At 38.7% G+C, this 26,188-nt stretch overlaps 1 protein-coding gene and 2 long non-coding RNA genes across 3 annotated transcripts in view; 2 read left to right on the plus strand and 1 right to left on the minus strand.

The window, feature by feature from the left end:
• The window catches only part of Lama2 (laminin subunit alpha 2), a 591,463-nt gene extending 569,971 nt beyond the window's left edge, over positions 1–21,492 (minus strand). The window contains exon 1 of the mRNA XM_060373445.1: positions 21,310–21,492. Coding sequence (XP_060229428.1) covers positions 21,310–21,418 — 109 coding nt within the window. The 5' untranslated portion in view covers positions 21,419–21,492. The remainder of the gene's footprint in view (positions 1–21,309) is intronic.
• On the plus strand, positions 4,920–9,854 carry LOC132649440 (uncharacterized). The gene is made up of 3 exons (XR_009587875.1): positions 4,920–5,034; positions 7,667–7,986; positions 9,696–9,854. It is a non-coding gene; the product is annotated as an uncharacterized LOC132649440 (long non-coding RNA).
• Positions 21,444–26,188, plus strand: part of LOC132649530 (uncharacterized) — a 42,341-nt gene continuing 37,596 nt past the window's right edge. Inside the window, exons 1-2 of the long non-coding RNA XR_009588008.1 lie at positions 21,444–22,206; positions 22,853–22,996. This is a non-coding gene — a long non-coding RNA (uncharacterized LOC132649530). The remainder of the gene's footprint in view (positions 22,207–22,852; positions 22,997–26,188) is intronic.

Consider the following 26,188-nt stretch of genomic DNA (forward strand, 5'->3'; position numbering starts at 1 on the left):
CAAAAACTATATTTTGCAAAGAAGCTCATTATACATAGCTTTATGTTTATGTCTAATCTAAGCAGCTATCAAATCACATATTTGAAAACAACAGCGGTCCAACTGAAAGTCATTACTGAGACCCAAGCTCTAAGTAATAGTTACCGGAAAGGTTGATTTGGAAAATAGAATGGCTTTCTGTATGTTTCACATGAAGCTATAACCCATAATATAACATGCAGTAACGAAAGATTTGGGGATTATCTGGTTTCTAGGACTTTAAACAACCATGCATCTAAGTGAGCAGCAATAGCCCGATTTCCTTCCAAGCAGCTCATTATTTCATTCAGCTTCTTAATTCCTTCAATTAAATTTCACATATAAGCAAATGAAAACCATGCATAATTTGGAAGAGAGACATTATTCTGTTAACGCCCACACATCCACAAGAAGCGTAATCGTAAGCAGCTGTTTTTCATTTCACCAAATTAACAATGCTTATTATGCTCTGGCTTCGGGAGGCAGAAGAGCACACTTCCTGTTCATATGCTTGGTTTCTGACCTGACAATAACGCTAACAACCTCAGCAGGAAACCCAGCTTCCACATACTGCTAGCCAGGGAGAAAGGGGCAGAGGAAACTCAAGTGGTTGGAAATTAAGAATGCATACTACAACCTGAATCGAGGACATTTCTGTGACCCAGTCTCCTGTTGTAAGTTATGAAGAAGGTTTCCTCTAACAAGCTGAGGAACCGACACTGTGGGTAGCATACTGAGAAAACAGAAGCTGCCTTTTTAAAAATTATTTATTTTTTTATTAATTACAGTTTATTCACTTTGTATCCCAACTGTAGCCCCCTCCCTCATTTCCTCCCAACCCCACCTTTTTTCCTTCTTCTCCTCCCATGCCCTTCCCCCAGTCCACTGACAGAGTAGGTCCTCCTACTTTTCCATCTGATCCTAGTCTATCAGGTCTCTGACATGAACTGATTGGCCTGCTCTTTGATCACCTCCCCCTGATGGGAGGTGCAGCCTTACCAGGCCACAGAGGAACATAATACCTTAGAGGAAGAAGGTGCCTTTTGAGGTAGCTACTATTGTGGTGACCTTTTTCTCTGAGACCAGGACAAGGAGGGAGGCCTGGGGTACAGTTTCAACATGGGGTGCTACTGGGTGATGTCAGCCTGGATGAAGATACAGAGTTCCTCCTAGCACAGTGGACCGAGCAGATGTGCGTTGGGTTTTAATTTCTGATCTCAGACTCTTGAAGAACTAGTTCCAGAAATGACAGTGTTAACCTAATTACAAGACAAAAGTCTCTGCTGGTCCTGCACTGTGAGGCTCTTATGAGTCATGAAATAAATATATGAAATAAAAGAGATTATTGGCAAGTGTGTGCCTTCTGGGTATTGATGAGATCCTAATGCCACCATTTCAAGCCACCATTTCAAAACCAAGGTCATTGCATTTATCTTTTCGTTTGCTTCCTCCTTCCACCCAGATTTCTCCCTCTTAGCCCAGACAGCAACATTTCAACCGAAACACTCTCCAATATGTAATCTAAGGAGAGATTCTATTCCCAAGAAGCTCTGTCCAGTAAGCTTGGGAAAGCAAATTGACAGGCGATAGATAGATAGATAGATAGATAGATAGATAGATAGATAGATAGATAGGATAAATACAAACAAATGATTGATAGATGATAGATAATAGATTAGATAAATATAGATAACAGATTAGATAGAGATAGATAAATAGATGGTAGATGGATGACACATATACATAGGTAGAGGATAGATAGATGATAAATACACAGATAGATGATTGATAAATAGACAGAGTCAGATAGACAGATATTGCAAGCAAAGTACATCATGTTTTATTTGACATGCTGTCATATAATCTGGCTTATCTGAATTGACAGTCATATACTACAATGTACAGTTTATGTGTCACTGGGGGTCAAACCCAGGGCTTTGTGCCTGTTAATCAATTATTCTGCCAGGTGAGCTACATCTCAAGCCCAAAATACGTAATTATATACAAAAAGGTTGATTTTTTTACATAGAAAATAAAAGGGTATTGTGAAGAAAAACTACAATTATATCTTAAGATACACAGAGGCTTTAAGAAAGTTTATAATCTATAATTAATCTTATTTATTCCAATAGTTATTTTATCCAATAATTGCAACTACACTACAAAATATTTTCAGATGATTTCATAAAGAAAAAACAATTCACTCTGAAATCTTGCAATGAGGTTTAAGATGAACTTTCCCGTGTAACAACTATGTAAATCAACAGTCATTAAAAAAAACTGAATTGAAAGTACACTTAATGCATGTTAATGCACAGCAAAGACACTAGATCTGCAATTCTACTAAATGTCAGTGGTTCTGGAGCCCACTTATTGTGGAGTCAGAGATGATGAAACTCCATTTATAATGGAGCAGAATGGAAGTCTACATGACGTCAAAAGAATATAATGCACAAAACGCAATTCAGTAATAATGAATGGCTTACAAAAAAGATTTGGTGAAATAATTTCACTGTGAGACGCTGATATTGTTCTAATATACATGCTAGATTTTAACACCAATAATTTACAGAATGAATTAAAATAAATTCAACATCCTATTCTAGAAAACCATACACAAACCTATCATGAAAGAACAAAAATATTAATAAGAAATGAGGAAGTATAGATTCTAAGTTGTTTCTAACCATATTTATGAATGGAATAAGAAATAAATTTTACAGGTGAATGACTGACAGTTATCTTAAGCACATGATAAAATGATATATGTTTTACTCTGGAGAGTATGAGAAATCAATACATCTTACTACATTTTTTTAAATCTGCATTTTAGGTTAGTTATAGGTATGATTCTAAATGAATCCTAATCCTATCATGATAAATATCGTTACACTGATTAAATTTTCACATTAGATTTTTCAGCCTCCAATTTTTTCCTTCAGTACTGAAAGAAAGGTTGATAATTTATGTAGAACTTGAATCCATGTTTAAGATGTGAAATACGTGGAGCTCTGTTCACTTTTCATCAGCACCCTGCCCTTGGCGTTAGCATTGATCCGTGTACTCCAGCTATGGGTTATACTGCAGCATCCATTGGAGACCTAAGATACAAAGGCCTAACCTCCATGATGCCAGATCCTACAGAGATATGAGTGCAACATGGCAGAAAGTGAATTTATCACTCATTGCTTGTGTCATTTGTTCATGGAAATCATCGCAGTTACTTAAGATTCTACGTTTAATTTGTAGGATCTGTGTTAGTCATCAAGGTAAAGTTTATGTGACTGTATAGCACTGGATGTTCAAGTTCGAGCCTGGAAGGTCTCGTTGGTTTGGGTTTCTGACTAGGATGGCTAGGGAAGATGCTTTTCTTGAATCACATACATCTGACATGGCAAGGTCCCACAGTCCACTTTGGTGGCAAAGCACGCACAGCTTCATAATGTCCTTCCAGCCTTCAAATGAGCCATAATATTCCTGGGCCTATAAGTAGACTTTTGAGATATCCATCCAAGCCACAGTAGACTCTATCTGTATATCATATTAACTGAATAAATAGGAAATTGTTAAATTGTATTATCAATTCTAAGTCTTGAAGGAATATTTACCATAAAAGAAACTAACTAATAAGCTAACAATTTTATATTTGGCTACAGAGTTTTTCAGGATTTCATGCATACCTGCATACCGTCTTTTCAATCACTTTATCTGTGACTAATACATGACTGGAATATAATGATTACAGCAGGATACCAAAGGTCATCAGGGCTAGAATTACGAGGATGTGAAACTGATCCTGGGTCCTAAGAGGGAAGTGAAAAACTAACCCAAAAAATTTTCCTTGGACCTTCACATACATACAATGGTACATGCACGTGTGCACACACGCATTGTAAACACACACACGATAATAACAAATAAATAATTTTCAAAGATGTGACTTTCTGTTTTACTTAAAATTTGCTACTTAAAAAATGTTTCCTACATTGGGTGAGTTTAATGACTAGATAGTTCAATGAATTAAGAAATAACACACACTTTTGAGACTAATTCTATCTCTTCCATACTTTCTGCATGTAAACACATTAATCATGAAAACTAAAGATTTAAATTCATAAAATGGTTGGCTTAAGTAGCTCAGTTAAGAGAAGATTTAAATACATAAAATGATCAAGAATTTTATGCCACACATTGTGATCACTGGAACTAACACGAAAGATGCAGTCAGACAAAGGTGATACCTCCAGTAGAATATGGAGAAAATGATGCTTAAGCCATATTTCAAAGTGAAAAAAGAGGATTCAGGGTACTTCAGTGAAGGGTGTAAGGAAGAGCAGTGGTATTTTTGATGGTGTAAATGTTTTAGCAAAAGTATAAAGTAGCTCGGTATCCAAGTGGGTTCCCTAGTAAGGAGAACAAGGACTATTTCTGACATGAACTCAATGGCTGGCTCTTTGACCTCCCCCTCCCCCCAATGGAGGAACAGCCTTGTTAGGCCACAAAGGAGGACATTGCAGCCAGTCCTGAAGAGACCTGATAAGCTAGGGTCAGAGGAAAGGGGAGGAGGACCTCCCCTATCAGTGGACTTGGAAAGGGGCAGGGAGGAGATGAAGGAGGGAGTGTGGGATTGGGAGGGAATGAAGGAGGAGGCTACAGCTGGGATACAAAATAAATAACCTGTGATTAATATAAAAAATGAAAATTATCATAATAAAAAAGTATAAAGTGAGTAATCATTTTGGCATGTGGTGAGTAACAACAAACAATTGGGAAATGAGGGCATCATGTTGAAAGTGGGGAGAATTTAGAAAGAACCCTGATCTGGAATCAATATTGTCACTTAAATTTAATATTTAAAAGGCATCATGTTGCAATAGCCTATGAGCTAACACCTTTCCTGAATGTGTGGCAGGCACTGCTTAGTAGCGTTTGCTATAGTTAGTAGAAATTGTACCTGCTTTCTTTGGATAGCACCATGAATCTCAACCATCCCTCTACTTCTTCCAACAATCACAGGTATGAAGAACAGTTCCTTCCTAAAAGTAAATTGTACCATTTCTCCTAGCTCATCCATCTTCCTGTGTCAGCTCCTGTAGTGAGAATACAGTAGCAGCAAAAGCCAGACATGATTCCTGCTCTCAGAGCTCTCACACTGTTCTACTTTCTATAAGAAACGCTCTCCCCTTTTCTGCTGGGCCAGCTCTGGCTTACCTTCGGCCTCGATAAGCACTTTGTTCTTAAAAGAGGGGGGAAAAGTGTACCACATTTATTAAAATACATTTTTTAATTTGATTTATTGCTTCTTAGTAAATTTTACATAAATCCAAGGCTAGAATCCAGTTTCCAAGGCTGGTATTGAACTTCTGATCCACATGTCTCTATCTCCCGTAGTATTTAAATTACTTTCATGTACCCCAGGATTGGTTTTATGTGGGGCTGAGTCCTGAGCCCATGGCCTCCTGCAAGCTATGCAAGGACTCCAACAACTAAGCTGAGTCATCAGCTCGCAAATCTTTTATTAATTCTGCATATACAACCCATTGTGATTGTTGGGAACTACAAGGAAAAAGGCCACATCGAAAGCTATGTTCTACGCACTGATATATTCTGCAAGTCTGTGGAGACTTTAAGAAATTGTTTTCTGGTTTCTGGGGGAAAGATACTCTGTGGTGTTCAAGAAGAAACAATGAAAAATGAAAACAGATGCCAATCAAGTCAATCCATGTGAATTATTTATCTTCTGTCTCTACAATTTACATCTTAAATGGCTATTTTGATCTGATGCACTGTAATTCTTATCCAAAAAGGTTTCCATTACCTAACTGTTCTGATTAAGCCAAGAAATATTCATTTCTCATCTAAAGCGTAAATGTTGTTTAACCCTCACTGGAATGTCTAAAGAAAAAAAATGTAACTTAAGAAGCAAAAAAAAAGAAGTGGGAAATAGTAAGAGCTAGAGAGGATAGGAACCACACAAGGAGAGCGACAAAACCAGATAATTTGAACACAGGGAACTTCTCAGAGACTCATACTCCAACCAAGTACCATGCATGGAGATAACCTAGAACCCCTGCACAGATGTAGCACATGACAGTTCAGTGTCCAAATGGGTTACATAGTAATGGGAAGAGGGACTGCCTCTGACATAATCTGATTGGCCTGCTCTTTGATTACCTCCCCCTGTGGGGGAAGCAGCCTTACCAGGCCACAGCAGATGACAATGTAGCCACTCCTGATGTGATCAGATAGACTAAGATCAGAAGGAAGGAGAAGAGGACCTCCCCTATCAGTGGACTTGGGGAGGGGCATGCTTGAAGAAGGAGGAGGGAGGGTGGGATCGGGAGGAGAGGAGGGAGGGGTTCATGGGGGGATACAAAGAGAATAAAGTGTAATTAATAATAAAAAATATTAAAAATAAAGAAAAAAAGGAATCTTCAATATAGCAACAATGATGCTAATACAGATCACCAATGAAAGAGCAACCACTAGAGTAATAATTGTTAGCTTGTGCCCAAGCTACTGACACTTGTATAAGCAATCATTAAGTCAGTAACTGGGAGGGAAATGAGTAATGTCTCCATACTTAATTTGTAAGAAAGTAATGTTTTCTCTTCAGGGCTGTTGTGAAGACTCAGTGAGTTAATGCCCATAGAAGAGTTTATGTAGTATTTTGTCCGTGATGGAAATTTATTAAAAGGTGTTTTTTAATCATGAAAGACATGTTAATTCATTTCTCTTAAAATTGTGTGAGACACATGTCAATAAAAATAGTCTATTCCTATATATATATAAAAAAGAAGCTAGACATGAACTGTTAAAAAATGAACAAGTAAACAACAAAAGTTCTACCATTAAAAATTTGGGGGATTATTTTCTATTTGTTAAAGTACTGAAAGCCATGGAAGAAAAGCTAGTTGACTAAAAAAAAAAACCCGTCTATCTTTCTCTAAGAGGAGCTGTTATGGATGAATCAGAAATGGACTTTTACATTACATAACTTGAAATCATAAGGGAAAAAATTTCTTACGTACTTGAATCCAATGTTGACTTAGCTTATGGAATTATATTCAAAAGAGAATAAACACAGACCTGCTCAAAATAAGAAATACGGATGCACAGTGTCCCCTGGGCTTTGGGGGTGATGGGTCATCTAGAGTTTGCATTCTTTGTTTAATTAAATTTTTATTTTTTTCCATTAATTGCAGTTTATTCATTTTGTATCCCAGCTGTAGCCCTCTCCCTCATCCCTTCCCAATCTCGCCCTCCCTCCCTCATCTCCTCCCATGCCCTTCTCCAAGTCCACTGATAGGAAAGGTCCTCCTCCCCTTCCATCTGACGCTAGCTTATCAGGTCTCATCAGGACTGGATGCATTGTCCTCCTCTGTGGCCTGGCAAGGCAGCTCCCCTCTCATGGGGAGGTGATCAAATAGCCAACAACTAAGTTCATGTCAGAGACAGCCCTTGTTCCCCTGACTAGGGTAGCCACTTGGATACTAAGCTGTCATGGCTACATCTGAGCAGGGGTTCTAGGTTATCTAGGTTATATCCATTAATAGTCATTGGTTGGAGTATCAGTCTCAGAAAAGACCCCTGGGCCCAGATTTTTTTTGTTTTGTTGCTCTACTTGTGGTGCTCTTGTCCCCCCCAGGTCTTTCTATCTCCTCCTTCTTTCAAAAGATTCCATGAACTCTGACTGGGCTGGTTCCACCTGTCTTAAGTCAAAGCTCTAGCTGGTCGGTTGGTCATGCTGAAAACAGCAGACTAAGTAAAGACTTCGAATGTTGATGCTCTGATTCTCCTTTGGAAAGAACGAAGCCCTTGGCTCCTTGTCATGCTGAGACCCGTCTAAGAAAGCTATTAGTGACAGCACAGTTTTAAAGATGGAGAAAATGATGGAAAGAAGCTGAATGATTTACCCAACATCACTCATCCAACAAGAGCTCAACTCCTAGAAAACCTAATTTCAAGGTATACATGTTTAATACTCATATAAGCTGGACTTTGGATGCAAAATTATAGTTCTAGGACTAAATGTTCTGTCAACCAAGAACCTCCCTAGTAGTATTCAAATTCAGGCAACATCATAGAGGGACCACACACACACACATGCACACACACATGCACAAAAACTCAGTGGTGTCTTTTGGTTGGTTGGTTTATTTTTGTTTTTACCTTACTGGTCTTTTGATTATATATTCTGGTTTCCAATTTCATTTTTATGGGTATTCTGTGTATGTGAATATATGTGTGTCTGCTTCTGTATTTATTTCTTGTGATTTTCTTTGGCTCTTTTCTTGTTTGTTTTTTTATACCATTCTGGTTTCTCCATCCTTATTTTATTTAATTTTATGTTATTATTGTTTTTTAAGATTCCCATTTGTTTTCTAAAGAGAATGATCAAGAAAAAGTGTGGATTTGGGTGGGTGAGTATGTGGAAATGATATGTAGAGAGATGAGTGAGGAAAATAAGAATCAGAATCTATTGTATAGAAAAAAATCTATTTTTTTAAATATTTATTACCTATACAGTGTTCTGCCTGCATGCACACCTACAAGCCAGAAGAGGGCGCCAGATCTCACTATAGATGGTTGTGAGCCACCACATGGGGGCTGGGAATTGAACTCAGAACCTCTGGAAGAGCAGCCTTCCCTCTTAACCTCTGAGCCATCTCTCCAACTCCTATTTTCTTTTTTTTAATTTATTTTTTATTAATAACAGTTTATTCACTTTGTATCTCATCTGTAGCTCCCTTCCTCATCCCCTCTCAATCCCACCCTCCCTCCCCCATCCCCTTCCATACCCCTCCCCTTCCCTCTGACCCTAGCCTATCAGGTCTCATCAGGACTGGCTGCATTGTTTTCCTCTGTGGCCTGGTAAAGCTGCTTCCCCCTTCATGAGGAGGTGATCAAAGAGCAGGCCACTGAGTTCATATCAGAGATAGTCTCTTTTCCCCTTACTAGGGTACCCATTTGGATGCTGAGCTTCCATGAGTTTTATCTGTGCAGAGGTTCTAGGTTATCTCCATGTATGGTCCTTGGTTGGAGTATCTGTCTTAGAAAAGAACCCTGGGTCCAGATATTTTCGTTCTGTTGCCCTCCTTGTGGAGCTCCTGTCACTTCCAGGTGTTTTTATGTCCCCCTTCTTTCATATGATTCCCTGCACTCTGCACAAAGTTTGGGTATGCGTCTCAGCATCTGCTTTGATCCACTGCTGGGTAGAGTCTTTCAGAGGCCCTCTGTGGTAGGCTCCTCTCCTGTTCTCTGTTTCTCCCTCCTCCAATGTCTGTCCTGTTTGCCTTTCTGAGTGAGGATTGATCATCTTACCCAGGTCCTCCTTCCTGATTATCTTCCTTAGGTGTACAGACTTTAGTATGTTTATCCTACATTATATGTCTAATATCCACTTATAAGTGAGTATATACCAGGTGTGTCTTTCTGCTTCTGAGATACTCAGGATGATCTTCTATTTTCAATTTAAAGAGAAGTTCGAGAAATATTAGAATAGAAAGACTATAACTCCAACATTTGTTAGAAAAAGGAAAAGAATGTTTGCTTGATTTTAAAAATATCATCACCTATACATAAGCTGTATCTAGGATGATTAACAAAACTAATATAGATGAGATAGCAACTTTTGAAGTTTTTCTCTCATACCAGTACCCCTTTCCTGTTATTAGGATACAATACAAGAAGAAATGGAGAGAAAATACAGTTTTCTTTCTTATAAAGAATCTAATTTTTTTTAATATGTGAAAATACAAAGAAACATTGAGGATAGGAAGAACCAAGTGGAAGAGATATACGAGAAGATGACTGGAAGAATGAAATGAATACAATCGGTGTATATTATACATATCTATAAAAAGGTCACAAATAAAACCATTGTTTTGTACAATTAATATATAATTATTTTTTAAAATCTCTTTCTCTGGGTTAGTATTGAAACTGTGTTTCAAGACAACTATTTCTCCTTGGTGAAAATCAATATAAAAAAACTACAGTGAGGTATTTTCTACAATACATATTTTCCCCATCTCACCAAAGCAGATGTCAATCACAGGTACATAATTTATAGGCTAAGAATTATAACTAAGCCTTACAAAATACTGTGATGTAGTTTTCTAAATTCACTACATGCATTACAGTGTTCTATAAAATACATCATCAATACTTTATTAGCAAGTATCAAAATCTGAGAGACACTGAAAACCATCACCTTTTAACTGAAGAAAGTACAGAGTGTGAAAAGTATTTATAATGCCTACCTAGTGTTGTCTGTTTCAAATCACTTCTCACACTGAGTTACTAACATGAAGATCAGTTAATTATAGAAGCTTGTGCTTCCTGTTATCTCGCATGCTGACTTGGATAACCCTGACAGGATTTTTCAACACCTCTACAGTGAAATAGTTTTGCCATGTCTTATCTCTTAGGGCATACACAAGGAATATTTTAGAGTGTTTTGCATTTGTAAACAAAATTATATTCATACATGTTGAAAACATCATTGTTGAGCCTGATACTGAAAGAAAAAAGCAAAAAGAAGTAATAATCTCTGATCTACAGCCAATCACTTTCACATGTATTTTGTAACTCAGTTATGTTACTAATAGGATAAACTATCTACCAAAATTTTTATATTAGTTAAGTAGTACGTTTTCTATCAACTTAATTATTGCCATCTTCCAAGTCTATGCTTCTTCTCCAATTCAGAGTTATTACTAAAACAGAGGAATGTGTGTGAAATTTAAAAGTATAAGGAGATATGCAGTATTATGTAATTATTATAGGCTGAGCTGCAAAGTTCAGAATACTGCAGTAGAAATTCTAATTATATTTGAATTCAGATATTTCTGTCTTCGAGTACAGAACCAAATTCTTTCACAAATTGTCTTTACTGAATTTAAAGGACCACAGTGTTGAGGAAAAGCATTTTATTGAGCCCTAGAATTCTTGGAACTATGCCAGCCTTTAGACTAATTCACATTACTATTAGATGCTGATTTATGGTTACTGTCCTACAAATACCTCCTGGCCAGTAATGGAGATAAGGTCTCCCCATCATGACAAGTTGTACTACCTTGAGTTTTTCTTCATAAGTTAAGCCTTACTTAGTCATTGCAAAATGCACATGAGGCAATGAGCGTGGAAGTTGTGACGACTATTAGGATTTGGGGAAAAAACACAAAAATACACACTCTATAGAGATTATTTTTTTAATAAATTAGAGAATCTAATGATTTACAAAACCATAAATCAATAGACAATATAGTAGACATCCTCAATGTACTCATGAAGGACTCTATGATCTAAGCCAGAAGCACCCAGATACTGACAATCAAGATATGTGCACATGCCCGTGCCCAGGAATAAAGGCATCTGTCAAAACATCTTCAGTAAGTTCACCTTCAAGGGGCAGTCTGAATACTTTTATCAAGTTGGTAGTGTTTTTCTTCCCTTTAGTAGAAAGGTTTAGACTAACTCTTCTCTGACTCTCAAGTATATATATATATATATATATATATATATATATATATATATATATATATACTCTTGTTCTTTCATTCACTGGCATTTACAAACCAAATGGTTTTTAATTCATTTTATAGCAAACACTATTGCTTCTAACCTTCTAACCTGCAGAAGTAATTCCAGAAAATCCAATAAAGAACCAATGAATGCTTTCTTACAGTTAAGAAATCCAATCCAAGCCCCAGATATTTGGAGATTAAAATTTAATAAATCATTAGATTGACACATAGTTTTAGTTAGTACATATGCTTATATGTTTACATGGTTTTCTGTTGAATATATAGTTTACAGGAAGATACCCACTAAAGAGTACACTCTCATGACTCTGTTTTCAAATTAGAATAACATAATTCACAGAGAAAGATACGTTTTAAAGGTATTTTTACAAAACACAAGCATCTAAAACTCAAAACAAGATGACTTAGGATTTGTAAAATCAGAAGAACAAAAATAAACATTTCTATTAATTAATTCAATTTACATCTCGATTGTATGTCCCTCCATCCCAGTCCTACCCTCCCTCTTACATTCTCCCTCCTCTATTTCCTGAGAATAGGGAAGTTCCGTATCAAGACACCCCAGCTCATCGATTCACATGAGGATTAAGTTCCTCTTCCTTCCCTATGGCCTGGTAGGGCAGTCCCATCACAGACGTTATGGTGGAAGAGAGGAACAGGAACCATCAGAGCCCATCAACCAGGGCCCAGAAGGGTCTGTAGAGTCTGAAGTACCAACCAAGGACAATGCATGGTCTGGACCAAGGACCTCTCCTTATAAATACCCAATGGGCATCTTAGGGTTCATGTGGGCCCAATAGTCAGGAGAGTGGAGGATATCTCTAACAAAAATGAACTTCTAAGTCTAAAACTACACTGGGAATGTTCTTCCTCCTCGACAGACTGCAGGACACTGATTCCATCCCTCTACAAGATAAGAACAATTATATTAATCCACTAAACACCTACACTATATGAGTAAGTATGCTAATGCACACCATCTACTAAGCACTATCACCCCAAATGAAACCATCTGGCACCCGGAAGCAGATAAAGGGAAAGCTTTGGGGGGCCATGAAGCGTGGAGTCAGCTGAGAGAATCATACGTGGGGAAACGCTACAGCATTACCCATGGTTCCTTGCCTAAGTTCCAGGCACCACAGCGCTCTGACAGTGTTCATGATTCGGAATTTGCGTGATTAGCTTGCTATTTTGAGAGAATGTAAGTTTCTTGTGGTGTTATAAGGAATGACCCACGAATTGAATTCACCATCTTTTACTAAATGGCATGTCTCCAAATAAAACTAAAAAAAAAAAAAAGAAAGAAAGAAAAGAAAACAACCCTCTCCATATTAAACTTTATATTCTGTTTTAAATTTATTTATTAGTTATTAGTTATAATTTATTCACTTTGTATCCCAGATCCAAGCTGTAACCTCCTCCTTTGTCTCCTCCCAATTCCACCCTCCTTCCTTCATCTACGCCCATGCCCCTCCCCAAGTCCACTAGTAGGGGAGGGCCTCCTCCCCTTCCTTCTGACCCTAGCCTATCAGGTCTCATCAGGACTGGCTACATTGTCTTCCTCTGTGGCCTGGTAAGGCTACTCCCCCTTGAGAGAGAGGTGATCAAAGAGCCAGCTACTGAGTTCATGTCAGAGACAGTCTCTGTTTCCATTACTAGGAAACCCACTTGTGGAGCTCCTGTCCCCTCCAGGTCTTTCTATCTCCCCCTTCTTTCATAAGATTCCCTGCACTCTGCCCAAAGTTTGGTTATGAGTCTCAGCATCTCCTTTGATACCTTCCTGGGTAGAGTCTTTCAAAGGCCCTCTGTGTTAGGCTCCTGTCCTGCTCTCCATTTTCTCCCTCTTCTGATGTCTATCCCATTGGCCTTTCTGAATAAGGATTGATCATCTTACAATGATACATCTTATGTATCATAGACAAGCCTTCAGCTTTAATTCATTATGTAAATTCAGATTGTCTCAAAACCATCTTATATAGTAATTATCAGTATCTTTTAACAGGAAAAGTGGAAGTGAAATTCTCTGCATACAAGATCGGACGCATACTTCCTCCTCGACAGACTGCAGGACACTGATTCCATCCCTCTACAAGATAAGAACAATTATATTAATCCACTAAACACCTACACTATATGAGTAAGTATGCTAATGCACACCATCTACAAGATAAGAACAATTATATTAATCCACTAAACACCTACACTATATGAGTAAGTATGCTAATGCACACCATCTACTAAGCACTATCAAATAAACATACTCATATCTATACTCCTAAACAAGCTAAACAACAAGGAAGACCCTAGGGAAGATGCTCAATCTTCATTCAGAAGGCTAAATATGAGAGACATTGGAATTAGGAGACGACAGGGAACAGGACAGGAGCCTACCACAGATGGCCTCTGAAAGACTTTACTGATAGAGGTAGCGAAGCAGAGGCTGAGACTCATAGCCAAACTTTGGGCAGAATGCATGGAATTTTATGAAAGAAGGAAGAGATAAAAAGACCTGGAGGGGACAGGAGCTCCAAAAGGAGACCAACAGAGCCACAAAAAAAAAAAAAAAAAAAAAAAAAAACAAAACAAAACTGAGCCTGGGGACCCTGAAGAGAATTATATCCCAACCAAGGACAATGCAAGGAGAGGACCTAAAACGTCTGGCTCAGTCTCCAAGTGGGGTCCCTAGTAAGGGGAACAGGGGCTTTCTCTGGCATGAATTCAGTGGCAGGCTCTCTGATCACCTCGCCTTAGGAGGTGCAGCATTGCCAGTCCACAGAGCAAGACAATGTAACCAGTCCTGATGAGACCTGATAGACTAGGGTCAGATAGAAGGAGGGAGGAACTCCCCTAGTAGTGGACTAGGGGAGAGGCATAGGAAGAGAAGAGGGAGAAAGGGTGAGATTGGAAGGGGATGAGGGAGGAGCCCACAGCCGAGATACAAATTGAGTAAATTGTAATAAATGATAATAATAATTTAAAAATTAAAGAAGAAATTCTCTGCATATATATTCTTAAAGTTGTAATGCTAAAATCAGTTCTTTCAACTATCATATTTTATTCTCAAGCAATCTACCAAAGTAGAATGAAAGAATGAAGGCCGCAAGGAAAAATCTAAGCAATTTTCTTCATATAACTTTTGTCTTAAATGACAGAATTAAATCATGCCTAAATTGCATTGCTTTGGCCCAAAGGTCACTGTATGATTTACAGTAATTCTTATAGTATTTATAGAAATCGAAACAGAACAGAGAATAAACTTCTGTTCATAAAATAGGCAATGTTTCAAAGTTCATTTTATAATAGAGGTCATCAGACTGATATATCTTTCTGTCACTTTAACAATGATGTCTAAAGTTTACCTTTGATATTGAAATGGATAATAACAAAGGCAGCTCTAAAGTACAGATGAATCTATGTTGGACTGAAAATACCTTACTTTTGTTTTAAAATGCATACAAGTAAAAATTACCCTTAGAAGCCTACACTGCATTTCTAGTACACTGGCAGAATCTAAAGAGAGATGCAGATGTCCCTTGCACAAAAGCATTTACCTAGGCAGGCACTGACACTGAATTGTGGGCCCGTATTGATGATGACAAAAGGAACAAAGTATCAGATCAGGTGTCTGAGTATCACAGTAAGGAACATTTTGAGGCAGAATGTTCTACAGCATGGAATCACTTAATGTCCTCCAGGCACAGGACATCTGGGACAAGGGAAGAGTGGAAATAATCTTATTCTTGGATGTTGGGTCTAGTCCCAGTGACCTGTGTCTACATAAGAAAAGATAAAAGTATGATTTCTTTTCATCTACTAACTCTGGGCAAAACCTGTACCCTTTCCATACCACTTAGACTACAAACCCAAATAACGTCCACGATGGCCAGAGTGCAGTGTGACCTAGCTTATATTACTTCTCTGAGTCCTCTAATCGGGCCCTGACAATTCCGCTCCCTGCTTGGGGGTTCCTCTTCCACCTGATATCTGCAGAAATATTCTGCTCTACCTGCATTTGCTTGTGTTGACCTTCTTCACGAGGGCAACCTTTCCCAAAACAGCTACAACAGTAGTCAATCTCCCTGCTCTTCTAGGATCCCATCTCTCTGTTATGCTAGTCAGGATGTTTATCATCTAATACATTCATTTTTATGGATGACTGTGTTACTTCATTATATATCATTATATATTTCCCATATTCCTGTCACCCTTGTCTATTCTGGTTCAATATATGCGCCACAGGGATGAAGATTTGTGGGTCAGTCTTGCGTCTGTCTGTTTGACACACACCAACCTTGACAAGAATCTGATTTAGTCAGTTTTGGTTTTCCATTTTGTATTTTTTTTTTTATTCACCAAACCTGGGTTTCTGCCTAAGCTGTCTTTCTACCTAATTAAAAAATGTAAGCATATGCAAATCCTTATCTTCCATCTTTGGATTAAAAGGAGAATAATGTGTGTGAGCAATAGCAAAATTTTCAGCTTCTAAACTGCTAAATTAAGACCTGCAAACTTGGCAGGGGACTGGGGGTCACAACAATAATAATAACAAATAATAAATAATAATCCCTCTCTACATGGAAATGTTTCTAGCTTGGCTCAACAGCAAAATAGAATCTTACTAGAGAACTATTTATACAGGAATTAAGCACAACATGATGCCTCCTTTGTGCTTTACAATTTGAACAGCCAGCCACCCCACTGATCCTGCCTATATGGTCCCTGGTCCCGGTTATGGTTGTTGCCATTCTTTGGACATTACTAGCTACTTTTTTTTCCACTGTGGACAGGTATGTGGCCCTCTAACAACAATATAGATTATGAACAAAGGTGTGAGATATGTTATAAAATTTTACCCATTAGTAGTTCCTATTATGTCTAGTTGGACTAAAAGAAGTGGTGCTTCAATCTTAGAGGTACAGAACATTGATGATCCAAAAATTATTCACTGCTTACTAGATTGTGAAAGAAGTATTAGTACCAGTGTTCTACTTTGGATGGATAAAGCTGTAGTCTGTGAGTTGTGAAATGTACCGTCAAGCGAACTTTTATTTATAGCTATTGTAGGATAGTAGAGACTATCCAGAAAAGTTTGGGGGGCGGGGCGTTGCACGTTATCTCCATGTATGTGCGCTTACATGTGTGCGCTCATGTAGAAGCCAGACAGCAACGTCAGCACCTTCCTTCATCGTTCTCCATCTTACTTCTGAGAAAAGTTCCCCCAGCAAACCAGGTGTCCATCAATTCGGCCACACCGGCTAGGCAGAGAGCCCCCAGGATCTTCCTTTCTCCAGCTCCTTGAAGTGGGGTTGCGGACAATGAGCAGCACCACTGCTGGCTTTTACATGGGTACCGGTGATCTGAACTCAGATCTTCAGGTCGAGCGTCCAACACTTTCCTCATAGAGCCGGCTACCTTCCCGGTCCTCCATTCAGAAATGGTCTCCCTTCTTAATTCCTCCCGTAAGATATGAGGTCACTTTTCCCGGAGCAGTCGCTCATGGCTAGACCTTTGTACCCTAATTGGACTTTCCAATGACCAGAGGTAAAGGTGTCATCTGACTTGTATTTCAGGAAGTGAGTTGAGAAGGAACTGAGAAACTATGCTCAATTTTTGCTTCTTAATGACCAACATCCTCGATACAGATGCAATTCAATATTTTATATGATATGCCACAAGGGTTGACGATGAAAAAAACCTCAAGGCTCTACGCTGAAATCTTCAGACACTAACAAATGAAATTTAAAGTATTCGTGTCAGCTTTATTATCTCTATTATATAAATCATAGCCAATTTTGAATATTTTCTTATTCTCAGTTTTATCTGTTATGAAGAATTTTTACTAAACTATTAGGTTAGTGAATAGTAAATAAGCTATCAAATCATAAATGTAACAAAACAAAGGTTAAAAATAATAACTTTGGGTTTATTACCACAATTACCCCATGACAATATCTTAGGTCATTTATTAAACTATTCTCAGATTTTGTAACACATGGTGTTTTAAAATCATGCAAATGTCAATGATGTCAAAATTCCTTAACAAATGTTTATGCATTTTTGCCAAAAAAATGAGCAAGGTTTATCCAAAAAAAATGTTTTTATTTTAAATTCCAAAGGCATCTAAATGCACATTTAACACATTTCACATTTTGTTGACGTTCTTAAGAACCCAGAGATTAGAATATGAGTATTCACTCCAAAAACAATAGATTATAGCTCCAGAACCATGGAACTGAAACAGGACTGAAGACATCACATGCTGTGACTTCCTCTCTGCACAGCAAGACTTCCTAGGGCATACCTGGCTTGCTCTGCCTCTAACCATCATGTGACCACATCAGAGGCCAGTAGCACCCAGCTACTACTGAACTATTCAGAACGATTGGTAAGGGTAACAGGGCAGACATATCAGATTCCCATTTTTATTGGCCCTTCTACTTCCCATATTCTTCTGTAGACCCAATTCAAAAAGACTCTCTCAGTCCCTCTCATTTAACAATCCCTTGAAGTCTGAAGTTGTCTTTTATCTTCCCTTTCTTTTCTTCTTCTTTTCTTCTCTTCCTCCTCCTCCTTCTTTAATACAGTCTCTTCTTGGACTGTTTCTCATGTGAACATGTTTTCAAGGCCTTAACTACTGACCCCTGCCTGTGGATTTCTCAGTCAGGTACTCCACTGTGCTAATCTTGTCTGTTCCTATGTGGGTATGAAAGCTGACTTTTCTGCTACAGTTCTGACTATATTTTCACACCAAAACTGCTGCAATTCATACTGGTATTTCCATCCTCATTCCTGTACATATAAGGGGCATAGTAGATTTTCAGAAGAGAATGAATAATTTAACATCTGGATATGAATAATAAACTAATTTTATGCAGGCTCCATGGTGTGGAGACCTCTGAAATTTCTATATTCACCAGCAACCAAATTTAGACAGATTAACTTCAGACTAACTGACTCTCTGGTAACTTAAATATTGTATATTTAAGTATATGTAACTTGTATATTTTTCATCAAGACTGATTTCACTCACTAGACAATACTCTCCGTGAAACTATTTTCTCTCAACTGCAGATTACATACTATTGTTTCCACTTCTAGATATTAGTTATGTGGATATCAGAGATCATTTTATTTACTGCTGTGATAAAAGGTAAATCCACTTTGACTCAATCACTATTTTGCTGATATTAATAGGAAGGTGAAGTTTTTATTTATAAACTCAAACTTGAATCAATGATATCCACACTATAATTTGGTGCTCTATAATAACTATGTAATATTCTCAAGAAAAATGAGAGGCAAATAAACTTTGGTTAGGCTTCTCATTATGTTTACAGCAGTGGTTCTCAACCTTCCTAATGCTGTGACCCTTTAATCCAGTTTCTCATGTTGTAGTGACCCCCAACCATAAAATTATTATTTCTGCTACTTCATAACTGTCATTTTGCTACTGTTATAAATCATAACGTAGATGTCTGTGTTTTCCGATAGTCTTAGGTGACCCCTGTAAAAGGGTCATTCACCCCCCCCCCCAATAGGGGTCACAACTCACAGGTTGAGAACTACTGTGTTACAGAGTCTAAATACACTGCTTAACATCCTTACTGAGTTGGCACTGGTCTATAAGGTAAAACAGAAATCTTTCACAGTTAGTGCCAGGACATGAGGGTCATTGCTAGTACATATAATCAAAACCAGAAAAGTTGATGGTAGCCAAGAAAACATTTTTTGTCAAACCATATTCATTGACCCTTGCTGATATGAAATATGAGAATGGAAACAACCTTCTAAAAGGAAAAGAAAGAGATTCCCTGAGCCTATGGAAAGGGAATCTGAACGTGAACAATACTGGGAGTACTCTTAGTTTCTGAAAATGACAATATTCCCATCAGTTATGGAACGTCTGTGGCTACTACCCCAAGCCTTAGGTTTTAAATTAGTCCCGTGGGAATAATAATAGCCAAAGATGAGAATAGATCTTGTGATACCAAGTTAAATGACTTCTGTATAAGTACTTTAAGTTATAAAGCATTACACTAATTTAAGGCATCATAAAGTATATTCTAAATATACCTTTTATTGTTAATAAATTTAAATCACTTATCCTGGAGCTAATCTCCAAATAGCCTGCAAATGGGTATAATAAAGACAGTCACAGAGCTACCCCCACAGCAAGGCTTCCTTGAGTAAGGCTGTTTGCCCAAGCCCAATGACAAGCTTTTAATACCCAGAACCCAGATGGTAAAAGGCGTTCTGATGTCTCTGAACTTATCTCTGACCACACACATTCACCCCATCATGTGTGGACTCCCATGACAAACAAAAGTAAAATAAATAAATAAATAAATAAATAAATAAATAAGTAGATGTGAACAGATTGCTTAGGGAGAGAACACACATACGCACAGAGACAATGCTCGCTCAGCAACTTGGATGGGAACTACATTATGGAGGGGAACGTCTGCCTTGTTCTGCGTGGAGTAGCACAAGGACACAGCCCAGCTCTCCCAGTCCCGGCAATATTAAAGTGCTGCTTACTGTTAATCACAATTGAAGAAAGGATAAAAGTTAAATGTAGCATTTTTTTAAACCAACTGCCAAAGATATTTCCACCAAAGCACAGTCTCAGTAATTCTATTATTTGCGCCACACTGACCTCGTGTCACCTCTGCAGAAAATAGAAGAAGAAAGATATCGGGAGAAACTGGGAGTCATTTTTATTCTAGGAACTATCATCAGAGACTATGGCGAGGAGCTTGGGGTATCTGTTATGTTTTCTTAAAGTACCGTGCGAAGCGCTAAACTAGAACAAGAACAAACATGAGCAGTACTAGGCATGGCTTGATTCCAGTTAATTAAAAAGAACAAAAAAACAGAAAATCGTACTTCAAAACTCTATCACATTCAGCCTCATCCAACTTTCTAAGGCTTTGTCCTCCGGATTTTGCACTTTGGGGTAGTTTGAAATAAAGCTCACCTATTTCTGAAATACTGCTTACTTTGATTCAGGTTTTCCAGCTTTGGGAGATGCTTGCCAGAACAACGTATTACAAATTATGTTTCTCGGTGCCTTGCATGTGCTTCTTGTGAAAACTCTGATAATTCTTCAGAGACTCACGCGCTTTTCGGAAAGATACGCTCAGAAGCACTGAGATGCCCTCCTAAGAATAGTTTAGATGCATTGTGCACAGTTGTTCCAAAGTCTCCTCGCTGGAGTCTGAGAACACGCACAAGTATAGTCTATATTTTGAGCTATCTGGGGAGGGGGGAGGTTTCACAAACGTGAGGTGAGAGTACTAAAGTACTAAACTACTTTATGTAAATAACAGGAAACACGACCCTCAAATTTAAAGGAAAACAAACAAACAGCTCCTTAACACCGAGTTCTAGGATAAACTGTAGCTTGGGCAAGCCTTCTTCTGCAGGAATGGAATCTAATTCGGGGAAGAAAAAAAAAAAAAGCCTGCCTAAGAACTTCAGAAAAGTTTTCCGTAGATCAATTTCCAGGATTTAATGAGAGCGCGAATGAGCAGAAAAGGCTTGATTTCCCTTCTCTGGAGGTAATTTCCTTGCACCTCTCACTTGGGGACTCTGACGACTCTGAGCTTGGAGGAGTCCCTTCCCTGGTGCCTGAAAGCGCACGCCCTGAAGTAAAGCAAGAAAGTGGTCCCTAGCCAGCGACTCTAGCCAGCTGAAGCCAGTTGGGAGCAGCAGTTCCAGGAAAGGGCGCCCTGGACAGTACCTCTCTGCGGATGCGCTGGGGACTGTCGCTTCTGCTGTAGCCTCTGCGCCTGGGAGCCTCCGAGGGTCCCGGAGAGCAGGAGCAGGAGGACCCCGGCGGCCGCTGACATCGCGGCCGGAGCAGATCCACTCCTCCCGAGCCCACGGAGTTGCTGCCTCCAGTCGGCCCAGGCTGAAGTGAGCAGCTGCGGGGGGGGGAAAGAGGAGGAGACAGCCCTCCGTTGCTCTGCCCCGGCACCACCCAAGGGTGGGGGAGAAAAGACAGTCCCCACCCCTTCCCAGGCCCGGGCCATTAAAGGGTCCTTGGTTAAAAGAACCTGTCCCCCTGGTATTTCCCCTGTTGGGGGGAAACAGGCCTTTAAGAGGAGTTATCCAAACTTCTTTAGCATTAAGAAAGTAATTGATACCAAGTCACTCTGGGGTCTGGGCAGTCCCTCCAGATGGAAAACATTATCTCCCAGAAATCCATACAGCCAGAAACTTTGGCTCCTCGGAAAGCCCTGGCAAATCTGTGCAGCTGTCTTGGGTCCAGACTGTCCCAAGGCCAAGGTGCTAAGTAGTAGGAAACTGAGGTTGCCTGGGGGAACCTCATATTAGGTTGCACATTAGGAAGGGACTGCCCCGGAGGTGGCTGTCCTGGCAGCAGCAGGGGGTGGCGGACTAAAGCTGCCTCAGCTCCGCTGAAATGTTTCTCATCAACTCCACGGACTGGACGCTGTCCCTGTACCCAGGGGACGTTATTAGAAGGCAATCAAGTGTCTGCAAAGGCTTCCGTTTTTCAGCCATCGTCATCGCGGCTTCTTCCTTTTAACTCAACAGAACAACATTCTGTTCTGTCACCCGGGTTCAGATCGCCACTCCATACCAGGTTGTAATTGATAAAGACCAACGGTTCTCAGTAAGTCACCAAATAACAACCTCATAGGTTTTAAGCGGCACCCGGGATAGCCTTTGCCTCAGTGTACCGTGGGATTGGGAAGCCCTCAATGAACAGAACAACCCTACACCATAAAGTACTTCCTCTTGAACTTCTGAATGGGCCACTGAGGGGGAGGGGAGTAGGTTTGAAACAAGATCTCACTTTGGTCTCAGATTCAGAGATGCACCTGTCCCTGCCTATCAAGGGCTGGGATTAATGCCATGAGGGACTTGCATAGACATTTTTAAGAAAAGTAAAAAGAAAAAGCTTTGTACTTAAAATCTGACTTGCTTTTGAAGTTTGCTTGCAAATAAAAAATTTGTATTTGCTAATTTTACAAGTTGCACCAATTAATGCAACTAGACAAGGCTTTGTGGGTTTCCACACCACCAAAATGTGTGCAGCATTTCAGAGACCATTTCCAGTGACTGCAAGTCTGTAAACGATATTGGAGTCCCAGTGTTAGTATGTTCTGTTTTGCCTACTAAGAAATTTATACATGTTTCCATATTGCAGTGCATATAGTGACACAGATGGTTTTTTCCTGTTTAGTTTATAGTTAAGATGTATCCATTTTTAAGATGCCACAGAGAAGTTACAGTATTTTCAATGAATTTACTTTCAGTAGAATAGAAGTAACTATCCTAAGGGACTGATGAGAACCAACAGCCCAGATCCACCCTTCATCTTGGACCCTGCTAAAGGCATGCCTGAGCTAATGCTTTTACATCTGTGCTGTTTTTCAAGTGGTGCTGAGAAAAAGATAAAGGTAAGGGCTCTCTCTCTCTCTCTCTCTCTCTCTCTCTCTCTCTCTCTCACTGTCTCCCTCTCTCCCTCCCTCCCTCTTCCTCTCTTTCTCATGCTTGTGCTCCCTCATAGAGACAACATTTGATTCGAATGGTATCACTTCTTCATCTGATGACTTTGGCTTCTTTTGTTCCCAGTTCATTGTTTGGAATATAGATATAAACATCGCACAGCTTCCACTGCTATAGCTTTAGAACAAATTTCAAAGTTAGGTAATATAAATCCGTTATTCATTTTATGAAACAAATCATTTAACTGTTTGAGGGCTTTTGCATTTTGGTGTAATCATTGAAAGAAAATGTTTTTATTGATAAAGCTGAACATTTTTACTTTATTGTTTTAGAACAGTTTTAGATTCCTATAAAAAAAAAGAAAAGTTAAAAGGAGTGTGTGTACACGTGTGTGTGTGTGTGTGTGTGTGTGTCTGTGTATCCTCTACTCTCAACCTCCTCATCAAGGCACACTTTTCACATCTGATGACCCTGTACTGTCACAGTCACCAATCCCTCTCCACAGCACAAATGAAGCTGCTGTCATACATGACTGGACTTGGATAAATACGTGATGTTGGGTCATTTCACTAGCCTCGGCTTACTTCCTACTTTGCCAATTCATCTTCCTTCTCATCTTGTGACACTCCTCCCCCAATCTCAAGGCAATCACTGTTTTGTCTTTTTAAGCCTCCTTATTACTTAGACAAGTATTAGCAGTTGTTATAAATGTCTATGCACAGGTATTTGCATGCATGCAACTTTTCAGGTCTTTGGGTAGACAGCAGGATCACGATTACTAGATTGGGTCACAAGAGTATACTTGATTCTATAAACTCCACAGCACTAACTCATCAATTTCTACTTTTGTAAAAGATAATAAGGACTTTGACTGCAATTAGATTGAGTCTATAAATTAATTTGAGGAAAGCTGACACCTGACCAATACTGAAACATCTATTCCACAAGTCCGACTCATAAATTCACATTTTTAACATTCTAAGCCATGTTCTAAAGTTTTCAATACACTTGTCTTGAATATATTTTCAAAACTTCAAATGTTCCATGGTTTAATGAAGTTCTAACCTTTAATGTTTTAGTTTTCAAATATCTATACTAATAATGAAGTAACTAATTTGGACAATGTACATTAAATCATAATTTACAGGATTATGCTATGTACAAATAAGCAGTTGTTTGTTTTGGTTTTTTTTTTTTTTTCCTTTTTATCCTGTATCTCTTTTATATATTTTCTGGCCACATTCATTTGACAATGATTCACATCTGGCAAGTGTTGAGAGCTCACACTTCCACCTTCTTTCTGATCAGAATGGAAAGCAACCATCAATTCCCTTCACGCTCACCATATGTAAATGGCTGTAGGTTTTCAACAAGCACTCACCATAACAGGAAGTTTTCTTCTTTGGGTGAAACTTTTGGGAGGCAAATATTACATTTTGACATTAAATAAATACAACAAAAACCAGCAATAACCACAAAAAAAATCTTCCTTGAATCTATAGTAACACAAGTTTTCCTTTGGTTTACACTGTGAATTATGACGATTTATTTTTACTATTCAAAGAGTGTGTGTATAAACTCTAAGTAATCACAATTTGTCCCTTTTTGTTTCTGGTTTAGATCTACAAAATGGTATTTTTGTGTTCAATATTGATACTATACTGTAATTTGTACTGAGCTTTCTAGATGTAGAATTCTTTTTTTTTTTTAGTCTGACAAAACAGTTTATTTATTTGTGTGTGTAGTATTAGATTTGTGTTTAGACTTTTTTATCATTATTATTAGTTAGATTTTATTAACTCTGTATCCCAGCTGTATCTTGCTCCCTCATTCCCTCCCAATCCCACCCTCCCTCCTTCATCTCCTCCCTGCCCCTTCCAAGTCCACTGATAGGGGAGGACCTCCTCCCCTTTCATCTGACCCTGTTTTATCAGGATTGGCTGCAAAGTCCTCCTCTGTGGCCTAGCAGGGCTGCTCCTCCCTTGGGAGTAGGGAGGTCCAAGAGCCAGCCATTGAGTTTATGTCAGAAATAGTCCCTGTTCCCCTTGCTAGGGTAACCCACTTGGTTACTGAGCTACCACGGGCTACATCTGAGCAGTGGTTCGAGGTTATATCCATACATGGTCCTTGGTTGGAGTATTAGTCTCAGAAGAGACCCCTGTGCCCAGATATATTTGGTCCTTGTGGAGTCCTATCCTCTCCACATCAGATGTCCATCAATAGAGGAATGGATACAGAAATTGTGATATTTTTACACAATGGAATACTACTCAGCAATCAAAAATGAGGAAATCATGAAATTTGCAGGCAAATGGAGGGACCTAGAAAAGATCATTCTGAGTGAGGCATCCCAGAAGGAGAAAGACACACATGGTATATACTCACTTATATAGACCTATAAGATAGGATAAACATAATAAAATCTATACACCTAAAGAAGATAATCAAGAATAGTTTCTAAAGATTCCAGTTTCCAAGTGCTATACACAAACATGCTTTATTCGGGAAAACAGGTAACTAATTTTAAGTGACAAATTTCCCAGATTCAACCACAGAATGACAAACTGACAGTTAGTATTTGGGGTCAGCAACAGTAAGTCAATGGCTCAGTCCTTCCTCCCTCTCCCTTCATCTCTCTACCTTCCACATAGGCATTATCTAGGCACTGTGGTTTTTTATGGAACTCAGGATATCCAGTTAACAATCTGAAACCAATTCACAGGTAAACATGTTTGGGCCTGTTTTTATGAAAAAAATAATAATAATAATAAATAAACCACTAATAAAGGTTTGGTTTTTTATTTTACTTACATATTTACTTTCTACTAATTTAATTTTCACCCTGTTTCATAAGGCTTTTCTATTATCTGTTTTCATGTTTTTAAAATATTAAATTAATAATAATAATAATAATATTTAAAAGAAAATGTGTCAATTTATATACATAATGACTAAAATATGGTATGAACTAATTCCATACTGTTAAGGGAAATGGCCAGTTTCCTTTTTTTTAAGGATTTTTTAAATTTTTTTATTAATTACACTTTATTCACTTTGTATCCCCCCATAAGCTCCTCCCCTCCTCCCCCCCAACCCCACCCTCCCACCCCCTTCTTCACGCATGCCCCTCCCCATGTCCACTG

Source organism: Meriones unguiculatus, chromosome 20, assembly GCF_030254825.1.
Source record: "Meriones unguiculatus strain TT.TT164.6M chromosome 20, Bangor_MerUng_6.1, whole genome shotgun sequence".
Classification (NCBI taxonomy): domain Eukaryota; kingdom Metazoa; phylum Chordata; class Mammalia; order Rodentia; family Muridae; genus Meriones; species Meriones unguiculatus.